The sequence below is a fragment of the Pithys albifrons genome, chromosome 1 (genome assembly GCF_047495875.1).
Source record: "Pithys albifrons albifrons isolate INPA30051 chromosome 1, PitAlb_v1, whole genome shotgun sequence".
Lineage (NCBI taxonomy): Eukaryota > Metazoa > Chordata > Aves > Passeriformes > Thamnophilidae > Pithys > Pithys albifrons.
The window spans coordinates 69,437,172-69,452,080 of record NC_092458.1 but is presented as its reverse complement, the minus strand read 5'-3'; the positions used below and the strand labels follow the sequence as shown (position 1 = coordinate 69,452,080).

The window sequence follows — 14,909 nt, the reverse complement described above, 5'->3', positions numbered from 1 at the left end:
CAATGAATACATTGCATCACGTGTGTTTAGAAGTACCAGTAAACCAGCGCAGAATATATGGAGAAGTCACTAGAGGTGAGACTCACCTCGGCCTCATCTAGATGTGCACGATGCAAGTTTCTCACCTTCTTAAGCAGTTCCTCTTCCAGTCAGCAGAGTAACACTGCAGTGGGTGTCTGCCACAGGTCACCTCAGCAGGAGAAACAAGTGGATCAGGCTGTCCAGCGACAGCCCCAAGACGCCTCACCTTCCCCCACCTTCGTCAGGTGGTGCATCAACCACCCCAGTGACTGCTGGACAAAACGCCACAACAGGGATGTTTCTGGAGAAACAAGCCAGAGGTGCTGCCTGGAGCCGGTCAAGTTGGAGATCCCAGAGCCTGACCAGAGCCAGTGCCAATTGCTCTAAAGTGACTGGGAGAGCCCGTGCTGCAGCGGTCCCTTCCCCAGCTGCCGTCACTCAGCCAGGGCTGGGCTATTTCCAGCTGCAAATCCCCACGCTTTTTCTCATCAGCCTTGGCCTTTTGGCTCCAACCGGGCCAAGTGCCTCTCGCTCTGCCCCAGCCTGGAGCGCTGGGTGTCCTGGCGGGGTTGAGGCGCTCCTGGCTGTGCCCGTGCTGCGGGTGCGGCGGGAGGAAGCGCGGGGCTCCCGACGGCACGGCCGGGGCTGCGGGAGCGCCAGCCCGGCAGCTCCGCGGCCGCGACCGGTCCGGGACTTGTGCGGACGGAGCCCAGCCGTGCCCGCGGGGCTGTGGCGGGGCCGGGGGCAGCGCGGCGGGGTGCGGGCCCGGCCCGCTCGCCGCCTCCGTGGGCGCCGCTGAACATGTTGCTGGCAGGCGAGGCCAGGGGAGATGCAGTGAGGCGCGGGGCATTTTTCCAACAGCTGCTCCGCCGGGAGAGGCAGTGGCACGGCGCGGAGCCGCATCCCGCCGCTCTCGCCGGCTGCCCCGCGGAGGCACAGCGCGGCCGCCATGCAGAGAGGCAGGGTAAGGCTGCGGGCTGCGGGCCGGGGCTGCGGGGCGCGGCGGGGCGCGGTCCCGGCCCCGCTGACGGCGCCGTCGTTACAGGTGCGGGCGTTGCTGTTGGCGCTGCTGTGCGGGGCGCTGCTCCCGCAACGCAATGAGCCCGCCAGGGCGCCCAAGCAGCGGCCGGCGCGGACACGGAGCTGCGGAGAGCGGCCCGAGGAGCTGCTGGAGCAGCTGTACGGGCGGCTGGCGGCGGGAATGCTCAGCGCCTTCCACCACACCCTGCAGCCCGAGCCGCAGGGCCGCCAGCACAACGCCAGCTGCCCCGCCGGGGCACGGCCCGTCGCCGACAAGAGGGTCCGGCTCCCCGTCAACCTGCGCAGCGCATCGCCCTGGGCTTACAGGTGACTCCGGGCGCCGGGGGAAGGGGGTCCGAAGGGAGCCGGGCCGGGGTCCCCGCGGGACAGCGGCGCCCCGGGGGCGGGGATGGCCACGGCACCGAGCGGCAGCGCGGTGGAAAGGGGCTAAGGGAGACGTCCCATCAGCAGGTACGAGGTGAATACTTATTAACAGCTTGCCCGAGGAAGACGTCTAATGGGCAGAAAGAGAAACGAATGAGGTGGAGTGAGCCGTGAGATGGAGCTCACACCCACCCTCACCCGAGAGCGCAGACCACCCCTCAAAAAGTCCCATGCGCAAATTCAGTCTGTGAGGTTCACTCAGAGGACCCTCAGCAAAGAACCACCACCAAGGAAGCACCTCCTGAGTCTGTAACAGCGCCAGAGGGGCACACATCTTTCCTTAAGATGTGACTCCAGACACTCTGCTGTTTATAAAATACATCAAAGTCTGTGTTCTTGTTACACCTCAGCAGAGCCGTATCTTCACTTCCCAAACATTCCCAAAGGGTTGCTGTCCAGTCTGCTGTAGGAGCATAGGCAAGGAGTGAGTACAGCAATATTCTGCATCTGTGTTTTCAGCCTATGCTTTACAAAACTCCTTCCCCTGAGGTGGAACACGGGCTGACAGACAGTTTTTAAGGGGCATAAAAATAATGAAGTAAAGTAAACTTGAAGTTAGGGTAGTTGATACACAAACCAAGGGTCTGCATTTCTATAGGGAGCTATGGAGAAGCTTGGAAACCACTTATCTAGAACACTAAACCCGGTGTGTGATCATGTTTTCAAACAACTATCAAGGTGGTTTGTCTAAGTAAGACTAACAGAACTGAGTTCTGTGTTTTCAGGTTTCTGTAAAGACACCTCAGACAACAGAACGGTAAAACATGCCCAAACTTAAAAGGAACTGACTTTCTTACTACTTTCTGTGCATTATGCTTCCCATATGCTTTGATGCAGTTACTGTGTATTCAGCAAACAAATATCTCCTTGTTAGTAGTCTCCAATAAACATTTATTTTGTGGCATGGTTTTTGCCCACTTTTAGTTTAAGAAGTAATCCTACTGAGAGAAAAATGGTTTATTTGCTCAGTAAGCCTTTCATAAACAAAGTATTTTTAGTAAGACATTTTCTCTAAGCAGACTGAGAACTTCTAAGACACCTAAACAAGCGCAAAGCAACTGTGATGAACAAAACACTTACCATTAGGCTTAGGTATTTTTTATGGTGGTTTCCCCAAATACTAGTGCTATCAGAAAATTGTTCTTCTAGTTTGAAAACAGTGTCTTCCCTGCTTACATCACCCAGTCAGGCAGGTGTTTATTTTCAATTGGAGCTCTGTATAGGCTTATTTCTTAATAGCTGGTTTTCAGAGCCTGGCTTACAAAATGTTTATTAAGAAGCTGTAAATCCACTGTACTTTTCATCAAAATGTTTTCAAACAGACTTCTAACCATTCAAGTGCAAGTAACTTGATGACATCTCCAAGCTAGGAATTTTAGAAGATGGTGGGGAAAAAAGTATTATACCATTAAAAGCAAAATCTAAAAATATATTTAGGGGAAAAACTGTTTCTCTAGGGTGAAGAGACCTGAACACACTCTCTAGTTAACAGATCTCATTTACAGCTTTTTTTTGTGACTGGAGTTTTACTGCATCATTAATGTGCAGTAAGACAGCAACAGACACCACGAGATTGGTAATGAAAGTGTACAATGGGAGATTGCTCACGTGCATGAGCTGTTACAACCTGCTGTCTCATAGATTTTGAAGCCATCTACGAAGATCTGTTTTGTTGTAGAGTCTTCACCTGAGTACTCTGGAAGGAAGCCCTCTCATCCCATTAGAACTACTGTATATCTTTGAGAAGGACATGCAGTTCTCCATCAAAAATCTGCAAGTATTGTCACGTGGCACTTTGCTAATGGTTAAATGATTTCTCTTACACAATCCCAACAATTTCTTCTCTATGGCTGGGGTGTTAATCTGAAAATCTGCATACATCTCTCTTCTGTAATACAGGGCCTCCTTGACAAGCCTACTTAGATTTAATTCTTTCCTCATAAACTGCTCCCCTGCACTGATTCGTTGCTGTCTCCCAAACTGCCTTCTGAATCACCACAGTTGCTCTAGTAGTGAATGCTTAGAAATAAATTCAGACCCTTCTTGTACACTAAATGCAATAAATGCAGACCCTTCTTGTACACTACAGGACACTGCTCAAGGGCTGAATTTGACTACTTGAAATTCGCATCAAGATTCCTGCCCCGTTTCAGTGTCTCACAGACATCCTGCTCTCTGACTTCTTTTCTGCACCTAAAGACTTACAGTGCAAGTCATTTTTGCTCTGTGCATAAGGGGTCCTTCTTTCTTTCTGACCTGTATTTCAACATCTGAGATATCTCATGCCGATTCTATGTCTTCATCAGTGCTGCAGCAGTTCCCATTGTTACCATCTGCAGATTTCATTAACATACTGTTTATACTCCCTATTCCAGGTCATTAATAATAAAGATATTAAGTCTGGCTTTACTTACCTTCCCCTGTATATCTCCCTAGGCACCTGCTCCCAGCTGTTTAACACTGCTGCTTGTAATTCTGCTCAGATGACTGTTCAGCTCAAGTCAACTGAATATTTTTTCATATCAGCATTTATGACAAAGAATCAAATATATTACGTAGAGATCTGCGTATAACGTTCACCCCCCTGCATCACCTATATCCCAACTTTGTCATTCTAAGTGTGGAAGAATTAGGTTTGACTGGCTTAAAGCTCAGATAATCCTTGAGTGGCTTCTTTCCTTGTCTTTGTTCTGTGCTTACTATCTATTTATTTTCCATTACTTTGTCTTTTAATTTGGTTATACAAAAATCAAGACTTACATCATTTTTGGCTTGCTACAACCCAGAGATACAGAGGTACATGGATTGCACCACAGATCCGTCTGGTTCCCAATCCTGCTGCTAGGAGCAACCAACAGGTGGTATTTAAAGCAAAAGTTAGGAGAAAAATATTCATCTGCCTGATACTGAAATTCCACCCTGATGGCCACAGGAGATCAGCATATAACTCAGGGCACAAAGTTTAATCATGCAAATCACTCTTTACTCTGCAGAGCTATAAAGAGGCAGCAGAGTTCCCTGAAGTCAGCTGAGCATGTTGGATTTGTTCAGCAGTTCAGGAAGTTGGTCTAAAAATTACCCAGATTTAAAAAAAAAAATAGATCCAGCATCAGAAATTCTGTCATGAAATCATCATTCCATGAAATCATCAGGCTGACTGTGTGCCAGTTTCTGACACCCATCCAGCAGTTTCTTGTCCTTTTTAGCAGTATTAGATGGACAGACAATAATATCCAGAAAGCCAAGGAGGTTCTGGCAGGGGTCATGGTCCTTGGCTACTACTGTGGTTCAGAGTTGATTAAGTAGAATTAGTGATGTGGGCTGACCTACAAACCCTGCCCACAGCACAGGGTGGGTGCTGCCCATTAATGTACATAAACGGTAATCATGGTGAATCTTTACCGATGCAAGCTCAGCTCCAGAGATGCACAGACAAGTTTCTCATGGACAAGAGCCATTATAAAAAGTATTGCTTTTAAATGCATGTCTAAACGTTTGCAGGCTCTGATCATAAAGCTCAGAGTAACAGTTGGAAAATCTGATCCCACTGAAGTCAACCACACTTTTTACAGGTAGTTTTGATTTGTGATTCCATTCTTGGTGCTGCAGAGCACAGATGCCATTCATTAATCAGCTGTACACAACAGCTCTCTTTTCATTTTCTGTTTTCTTAAGGTTATAACAATCATAGCTAGTTTGTAGGAATACCTTCAGAGTCTTCTGCAAACACACTCCTGCCTGACATTAGCAAAAATTCTTAATGTGTATTCAAGAAGTCATTGACATTTCTGAATTTCCAAATCCCATGGCTTCTGTGTCTGCCTCTGGGGCCTAATCCTGTGTTTACTAAGGGTTATTTCAGAGATTTAACTTTTATTGTTAATGTTCCTCTGATCATGAAATTCCACATCATCTGCTGCCTCTCTCAAACATTGCCCAGCCTGTTTTCTCTGTTTTTCAAAATCCAGTTTCAGTTTATAAGCATCCTTGATTTAGTGTTCATTTACATAAAATCTTAATAAAAGTAATACAGGCAAGTCATTTTTTACTGGTAAAAGCCAAGCTTGTCTTCAGTGTGTTTGAAAAATGTCATGCAAGAGTGCTTTCCTTTAAATAATACTTCATTAATTTTCTAGAAGCTTATCCAAGATATTTTTCTGTGATTTAACATTACCATGTGGCACAGTGTGCATATCCCAAAGACACAGCCAAGGGAAAGAATACAAGGGGACGCAGAACTGCCATGCTTTTTAGCTGAGTGCATATTCATACAGCTCTTCAGAAAATCAGTTAGGATTAGGCTGTGTTGTGCAAGCGCTGTGCGTACTACCTGCATATGAAACAAACCAAGCATAATGTGAACAAAAGAACACCTGCTGTAGGGAAATAAATGTCTTGCCAAGAGGGAAAAAAGTTGTTAGCTCTTAATCCTGTAAGTATTTTGGAGTGCAAAGGAAGGGGATGACGATCTGCCTGTTAGACTTCTGATAATATCCAGCTGTTAGCCTAGTGCTAACAGTGATTTTCTGAGGAGTCGGCTGCCTGCCCAGCACAGCATCTCACCCCCTGGATTCAGAAGCTTGGAAACTATGAAGTGATAACATTATTAAAAATACTATACGTGAAAGTGGCAGTACAGGACAAGAGAGATTAGTCTCTACAAGAGTTTTACTTCTGACAGAAACTTTAGTCTTGAGTTTCCAGGCTTAGAATGTAAAATGGCAGGAAGTTTGTTTTTCAGTGGGAGCCCTCAAAGCGCTCGTAGGGTCATAAGGAAAAGCAGCCTAGTCACACTTCATTAGCAGTTCCAGTTCAGCACAAACCTGCTTCTTGTTCCAGCAGACCAAAACAGAGCAGCCCAGCAGAGCTCCCTGCTCCTGTCGCTTGTGAATTGGGAGTGCTGGCGAAGCAGAGGGAGCCTTATGTACCAGTGGCTGCCTTCACAGGACAAGGACAATCCTCATAAAAAAGTCTGGGCTGTCTAATTTGCAGCAATGGCCATAGCAAATAACATGAGGCTGCAGGGGACAGCTGAGTGCCAGTGGGAAGCTGCACTTCGCTGGTCCTCCACCACTCTTCCCAGCTGCATCCATCCCAGCTAAGTGTATCTTACACTACATGTGGGAAAGATTCAGTGGGAACTTGGAGCATGTGTTTTGTCCGGTTAATTAACCTGATCAAACATGCTTGCCCTTTTCCAGAAGATGTAAGAACATGGCTCGTAGTGCTTAGAGTGATGGAAAGGCATCAAACTGCAGCAGCCGAGGCAGTGGGCATTATCTGCAGAGAGTGAACTTGTTCCGTACATACAAACAGAGCAAGCAGGTCACACAACTGCATTTATCCAGCCAGGTCACTGGTGCTTGTTAGTGGTTCAGACCCAAGCAGGTCTGGGCTGCCTAAAAAGATAAAAATGAAGCTTTAGTTATATGGCTTTTCTGAACAGGTTTATGCTGAAGATGCAGAATTTGAATATGGCTCCAAATTTTAGTGATATTTGAATTAAGCTGTTAATTTCAGGAGGCATTACTTAGAGCTTTCAGCCTTAAAGTTCTGGTCTGGATGCAAAACCACATCTATATTTTCAATCCATCATTCAGTTTGGATCCTCTCTGATTCTTCACATGATGGAAGTAGAGATGTCTACATCAAACTTAGTAATGTAAGAGACTTTTTCCTTGAAAAGTAGAAAACCATGCCACAAGCACACCATCCTTCCAAAAAAACCCCCCATTTATACCTAACTTTTGCCATGTGGGAATTTGGAAGGGAAGGTTTGTTGCAGACTATGATTCCAGTGTTCTGCTGTTATTAGTGAAAACTCTCATGTTTGCATTCAGAAGTGTGTTCGTGCTTTCCAGTAACATCATAAACCAGGTGCTAGAGATAATACAGTAGAGGAAATACCAATGACTTGACATACGATGTGTTTAACAATCCACCACTGAACTTACTCAGACTTGAGTTTGAAATGGGAATGTATCACGGTGGAAAGGCCTGTATTCCCCTTTCTTCCCTTCTGCTGGCTACCACACATCTATTTCACAGAGATCCTGTAACATGAAGGTATTTCCTGGGGAAAGTAAGTATAAATGTGACAGAGAAGCTTTGCAAAAAATATCTGCAACATCACCGGTATCTGGCTATGAGAGAACCGGTCAGGTTTTTTTGTGAAAAAAACAAATTCTTTAAAATTTTCTTTACAGAAATATATATAAATAATGGTCATTATGTATGTATTTAAAAAGACTATTTTCTTTGATGACAGGAGAATCAAGTTTGAGTTTGGCCAAAGCTGTGACTCCAGATTTCTTTTAACCTGATAAAGAGGCAGTAATTAGGAAAAGAGCAGCTCCCTTCTGCCCCATCTACAGTGCTTGTTCATGGTGGCTTGTTGGTGTAGAGCTCTGTGTGTATGTGGCAAGAAAGTTCACAGACAAAACCCCAGCTTTTGGTGAAGTTTCTCTTCAGTTGAATGAATTCTTTGATTAATCCTGTGACCACAAACACATCAGCAGAAACCCAGGGGCAGATGTGAGAGGGAGAGCCAGGCTGCCTGTTTTTGAAAGAGTAGATTTTGTTGACTAGCAGTGTCTGCTGTCACAGCTTGAGGCAGAGCTACACTGCCTCTTCCACAGCTGAAACCTCATCTCAGAGAGGACCTGAAGAGATAAAAGGCTAACACTTTGATACTCAAAGAAGTGCTGCAAATCCTGGGAAACATAATTTAGAAATCACTTTAGTAAGAGTTAAGATCACTCTAAGATATACTAAGAGATTTCACCTGGAGCACTGCAACCAGCCCTGGGACCCCAACGTAAGAAGGACATTGGAGTGAGTGAGGGGAGGGCCATGAAGATGCTCTGAGGCATGGAGCACCCCTCCTGTTAAGACAGGCTGACAGGCGTCCAGTATCTAAAGAGCATCTACAATAATGCTGGAGAGGGCAGTTAGTGATAGGGAGTAATTGCTCCAAACTGAAAGCAGACAGGTTTAGATCAGGTATTAGAAAGAAACAGGAAGTGATGGTGTGTGAGGCACAGGCTGCCCAGAGAAGCTGTGGATGCCCCATCCTAGGAAGTGTTCAAGGTCAGATTGGATGAGGCTTTGAGCAATCCAGCCTAGTGGAAGGTGTCCCTGCCCATGGCAGGGGGATTGGAACTACATGATCTTTAAGGTCCCTTCCAACCTAAACCATTCCATGATTAAATGGTGCTATTGTGGTTTTCAAAATCAGTTACTTTGAAATGGCTGTGGGAAGGGGGTATTGTATACTCAGCAGCAATTTTTAACCCATAAATAATTATCTTTATGACAGGTATTTGATTCACTTTTGTTATGCAGTTGCCCTACTTCATCTGCTATGTGGTGGTTCTATCCTGATCCCAAGTAGAGTATGGCCTAAAGCCCCATGCAAGAATTTTTGCTGTTCTTGGAGTACTTCTTGATGAACATTACAGGCTTGGCCATTCTCTTTGGTATCAAATGTTTTTTACTCAATTTTTTCCTCAGCTGCTGTGATTTATCACCCACACATGTGAAATTATTGATTCAGTTTTCAAGAAAAAAATGCTTCACTTCACTGTTAGAAAAATTTACCAAATAAAGAGGCAGCGAAGTACTGCAATGGAGCCTCTGGGCAGGCTGGGGATCTCCACTGGAGGCTTTTAAGAACAGGCTGGACAACTATGGGCAAATAAATCTGAACTTGCCCCATGGAGGCATCTGGACTAGGTGACCTTCCGATGTGTCTCCAGGCTCTCTGTGTGTGGGTCTGACCATGTACTGTGTGAAAGTCGGAGCAGGGGAAAGGGCAGAAAAGGCTCTCCTGTTCCCTGACAGATGGGCATGTGCTCCTGTTAACATATGTGAGGTCAGCATTGTCCCAAAGCGAGGATAGGCCCTGAGGGAGGAGCACTGGCTGTGCTTCTGGGCTAAACACTTCTCCAGCCAACAGAGCCATCATCCCTCTCCAGCTGGACAGTGAAGCCAGTGCTGAAGCAGGGCTAGTTCTGTAATGGTGTGACAGCAGAAGGGTAACTGGAGGAAGCCTAATAGTGCAAAGAGGACAGCGGTGGGCACAGGAGTAAAAGGTATTTTTAAAAATCCTCATTTTCTGGAGGTGCAAACATATTTTCTAGAATAATGGCACACAGTATGTGTGAATAATGGCACATAATGGGCAAGTTGCAGCCATGCCCCGCAGTTACTTCCAGCATAAGCAGGAAAATTGGGTAAAGAACAAAGCAAGAAATACATCACCACAATAAGCAGTGTGGCTGCACACTCCAGCACATGTACACTGCTGTGCACTTAGTCTTTTATTTCAAAAAATAAGTAGACTTTATCAGCTTTTACTCTCTTTGCTAAAAGCAATGGCTATGGGTCAGCCAAGATCTGTGTCACCTGAGACCATAGTATCACATCTTAGTTTCTGCATCCAATAACATCCAGAGAGGAATGATAGAACTGTACATAGAATCATAGAATCATTAAGGTTGGAAAGTACCTTCAAGATCATTGAGTTCAACCTTTCACCAATCACCACCACCTTGTCAACTAAACCACAGGACTAAGTGCCACATCCAGTTGCTTCATGAACACCTGCAGGGATGGTGACTCCACCCCACTGGGCAGTCCATTCCAATGCCTAACAGCCCTTTCTGTGAAGAAATTCTTCCTAATGTCCAACTGAAGCTTAGGTTAAAAGCTTTGCTCCTGCTAATAAGGATTTTCTAGATACAGGGCAATGATAAGTGAAAAGAAAGGTCCAAACAACAAATGGTGAGACAACAAAAAATAGAGGCTATACTCCTGCAGCTTTGAGGCAGTGCTTTACTTCAAAATGTAGCAGGTGAGGGTAGAAAAACCACCGACATTGCAGTTTATCACAGTACAGGCATGAAAATGTTACTTTTCTCTGGTTAGGGGAAGAGACAGTAGAGGTGAATTAGAGAAAGGAATACAGAGGTCACTTTCAAGGGGAAGGCATCTTTATAACTCCACGTGTAGTAGGGAGGCAAACAATATTACAGAAGTAATAGTGCAATTCAATTCAAGTTATTAAATTTGAAAACATCATGTCATGGCTTCAACAGTAATAATGTTAATAAGGATTTGTACCAATTTTTGCAGAACTTGAAGCAGATCAAATGCCCAGGTGTCCTTTTTAATGCTCTGCTTACCCATTCAGCCCAAAACACAAAACTTACTCTTCTTAAACCCCTGAAGCTCAAAATTTGGAAAGCCAAATGCTTCAGACTTTCATGTGCACTGTGTGACCTGATCAGTTCTGTAAGTTGTTCATGTTTTTTTCTTTAGACTTTACAGATAAGAAGCCGGGCACCAACAGTTACAGCTATTTTTCCTGGCAAAGACAACAAACACATGATATAATTATTATAACAATATAATAATACTGATGGGGTGGTCCTGTGGTGTAAAGGAGAGCACTCTGGACTCTGAATCCCAAGGACCTGAGTTCAAGTCTCAGTGGGACCGTCCCCTGGCAGTTCAATGCCTCCCTGCCATCCCATCCCGTCACATCTCGGATGCTCAGCAGGGTCAGCCCCGGTTAGTACTGGGTGCTGTGACAGTCCCGAGGACTTCCCTGTCACTGTCCAAGCTCGCTCGGCCGTGGCAGATGGACCTGAGGACTGAAACGGTGGGGCCAGTTCTGTGCATGCTGTGCCTCACCTAAAAAATCCACTGCGCAGGCTGGAAGGGCACACCCACGTGGGGAGAGCCCTGCCCAAATCTGCGTTCGTGAAGTCTGGCCATACACACATAATAATATTGATACATAACATTATATAACTCCAGATGAATGTATCTATTTTTAGAGCTACTAATGAATCTTTATGTGCTTCCCTGTAGAATTTCATACGATCCCACCAGATATCCCAAATACATCCCTGAAGCATACTGTCTGTGCAAAGGCTGCCTCATGGGTATCTTTTGGGAGGAGAATTTCCGCTTCCGCAGCACCCCTGTGTACATGCCGACCGTCATCCTGCGCCGCACGTCCTCGTGTGCCGGTGGCCGCTACGTCTATGTGGAGGATTACATCACCATCCCCGTGGGCTGCACCTGCGTGCCTGAGCAAGAGAAGGAGGCCGAAAGCGTCAACTCCAGTATAGACAAGCAAGAGGTGAAGTTGCTGGGGAGCCAGAACAAGCCGTCATCAGAATGAGGAGATTTGGAGTCGTGTTGCATTCCTGGCCTTGCAGCATCACTGCCCCACCTCAGGAAACAGCGTCACAGCAGCAAACACATTGACTTGCCCTCTTAGAATCATAGAATCGATTGGGTTGGAAAAGACCTCTGAAATTGTCAAGTCCAACCCTTGGTCCAACTCCATTCCATTTACCAGATCATGGCACTCAGTGCCACGTCCAATCTCAGTTTAAAAACCTCCAGGGATGGTGAGTCCACCACCTCTCTGGGCAGCCCATTCCAATGCCTGATTACTCTCTCTCTGGAAAGAATTTTTTACTGATATCCAACTTAAATTTCCCCTGGCAGGGCTTTTTCTGCTTACAGTTATTTCAGTCATCAAACAGAAAGCTTTGTCCAGGCACTTGGATCATTAGAGATGGCAGTCCATGTTAAGAACTCCTTTAGCTCAAGTACACTTGTTTAGTAAACTTGTTGAGTTCATTGTTGCCAATTTCAAAGTAGTCTTTTTTCTTTTTGTTAGAGCAGAACATTTTATCCTTGCTTATTCGCAGTAAATTTTAGAAAATGATGCAATTTTAAGACATGCTAGCTATTATTATTATTATAGCAGGCTGCTGGTTGTAGATATTTTTAAGGAATCTCTTATACTCTAATTATCCTTATATAAAAATCACATATCTGCCATACATGTGCCAAATCAGAAGTTAAAAGGATAATTTCTTATTCTGGGAGAGTCTTCCTTTATATTGCATAAACTTCAGTGTTTTTGGCTGTTACATCTTTGACTGTTTATACACTACAGCAAGGAAACCTTTGCTGAGTTACAGTTATTAATGAAAAAATATCCTGTGTTTGTTATTTTTAAACTTGCCAAATTGCTAAGGGTACAAAAGTGTTGAGAAAAAACATGCTTAAATATTGTAAAACTGCAGCAGACTTTTCTGATGTGGACTAAGTCTAATTACACAGAAAATACCAGTTACATAAAACAGTTTGGGTCGCAAGAATTCTGTATCAGATTTCATCCATCACTAACTGCTTAACTGTTTCTTGTGATAAAACTGTATCTGTACAGTTAAAAGGCCAAAACCTTTTTCATGTTAGGTGAGGAGATTCTCCATTAGAAAATAAGTTCAGAGGACAGACTTCATCTCAAGTACACGGCAGGTGGGGAAGCAGGCTAGATTTTTACTTCTAGATGCTCCAAGAAGTCATTGAGGTGAGTCCCAGCCAATCCAAATGATTTATACACTTACTGGTACTAATTTTTCCCTAAGCCACATGTAACAACCACCTGTAAAAGCTGCTAGTCTGCAGAAGCACCATCTTCCATCTGTGCAGTTTACTGCTGATGGAACTTGATGGCAAGCCCTGACCAGAAACTCTGGATACACAAAAACTTTTATGTGCAGAACAAGAAACTGAACGTTGACTCAGTCTAGTGAATGAGAATCAGGAATAACCAGGCACACCTTGCACAAACATAATTCCTCAGAAGGCCATACTTGCCAAAATTCATAAATCCCTGACTGCACAGCAGAGAGTATCTTTTACAGTTGAAGGATCATGACTGCAGTATTTTTACAGGATAAACAGTATTTGCAGCAATGTATTTGCTACATCAAGAATTGGAAAATTGGCCTTAATTCATAGCAGAGAAAGCCCCTACCCTACACAAACATACATTTCTTTGGAGTGTTGTTGGCGGAAGAATGGAGAGACCATGAATGCATCAGAATTAACAAGTTAAATAGAGAATGAACGTCATATGACAACTCCTTGTCTTGGTGCATAATTATGGACTGTGCTCTCTACGACTCAGTCAGGCATAACAGTATTTTTACAGTGCAATCTGTGTAATTTCTTACAAAGCCTAAAATAGCTTTAAGAACTCCAGAAACCAATAAAAGATTCCCATCACAATGTCAGATTAAAGATTTCAACGGTGTCTTTTGTGGAGATGCTTTTCCTTAATTGTACTTGTCTTTAGATCTGTGTTTCCTCAAATTGTGATGCTTCTATCTCAAGGGGATCCTCAAAGGAGAGTTCAAAGAAGGTCATAAAGTGTTTATACTACTCAGAGAACAGCTAATTGCCTAGCTGCTGCCAGCAATTAGAGGTAGTTACTTGTTCCCTAGAGGATGTAAATACTTGCAGCAGTTACAACCACTTTTCCTTCCCCCTAATGTGAAGAACTCCTCACCCTCTGAGCAGAGGGAAGTGGTGATCATAGGGGTTCAAAAGGGAGGCAGACCCACAACTGGAGAAACACTGCATTAGATGATGTTTCAGCAGCCTGACATCTTATGGTTTCACTATTACATTGTGGGGTTTTCTCCACACACACACTTCAGGTGAAGATGGACCTTCAGACTCCACAGCATAGAAAGCAAAGTCTTCACTGTAAAAGGCAGTAAAATGACCCCAAACAACAACAAAATGCCAAATCATGCAGCACTTAACATTTAGTAAATGTCCAGAGGGGACTACCATCTAAAACTCTGGCTAAGCAGTGCCCTCCAGCAGAACTCATCTGTCTGCCCACACACTTTTGTTAAATAAATTTGTCTGCAACAACTTAGTTATTAGAGCAATAGATGTATTTGCGTGATGTGGAGAAAAAAAAAAAACATTTTTTTGCAACTCTTGTCCTGCAGGCACTAATTACTGGAGTTATTTTGAGGTTTTCAAGTAACTAGAGCATGTTCTGGTAATTCCTGAGAGTTGCAAGCTAAGATCAGGTAACTGGAACATAATCAGTTTCTCCATCCAGAAAAATAGATGCTTTAGCTTACATAGAGCTTCAGAAATTGGATGACTGAAAGTACTAGAGAACTGCAAAATCTCAGTGGATCAACAGAATGAGTATGTTGGCAACTTCCTTCTTGTCACACTGCAACAAGTGCAGAAAGCTTCCCATAGTTACAAGCATCCTCATGTTACCTTGTTCAGAAGCCCATTTTCCTTTTTTATTTTTCACCCTCTTCTGTGACAGACTCTTTAGCTGAGCCAGTTTGCTTCATGGTCCAACTTTCCAATTAGGTATCTCTTAAAATCTATGTTTTAGCGGGAGCAACTGTTTGTTTGTTAGTCAACAATGGTCTAACATCAAGAACTATTAGCTACACAAACATTGGTTGACCTTCAAAAAATCCTTCCATCTATCCTTTCTCTCCACATTACTCACGTTGAAATGGTTGAGTATTAAATGTAGTTTGTATTTGTTGGAATTGTTTTCTTTTGTT

General features: G+C 44.3%; 1 protein-coding gene across 1 annotated transcript; it reads left to right on the top strand.

Moving 5' to 3' along the window:
- The first annotated feature begins 637 nt into the window (after positions 1-637).
- Positions 638-14,612, top strand: IL17D (interleukin 17D). Its single transcript, XM_071554200.1, has 3 exons — positions 638-985; positions 1,067-1,368; positions 11,362-14,612. The coding sequence occupies exons 1-3, from the start codon at positions 971-973 to the stop codon at positions 11,675-11,677; spliced, it is 633 nt and encodes a 210-aa protein (XP_071410301.1). The 5' UTR covers positions 638-970; the 3' UTR covers positions 11,678-14,612.
- The last annotated feature ends 297 nt before the right edge of the window (positions 14,613-14,909 follow it).

What these genes read in the sequence shown, in the direction of transcription:
- IL17D (XM_071554200.1), top strand. An exon ending in GCATCGCCCTGGGCTTACAG is followed by an intron (nt 1,369 to 11,361) that starts GTGACTCCGGGC and finishes GCTTCCCTGTAG; the next exon opens with AATTTCATACGATCCCACCA.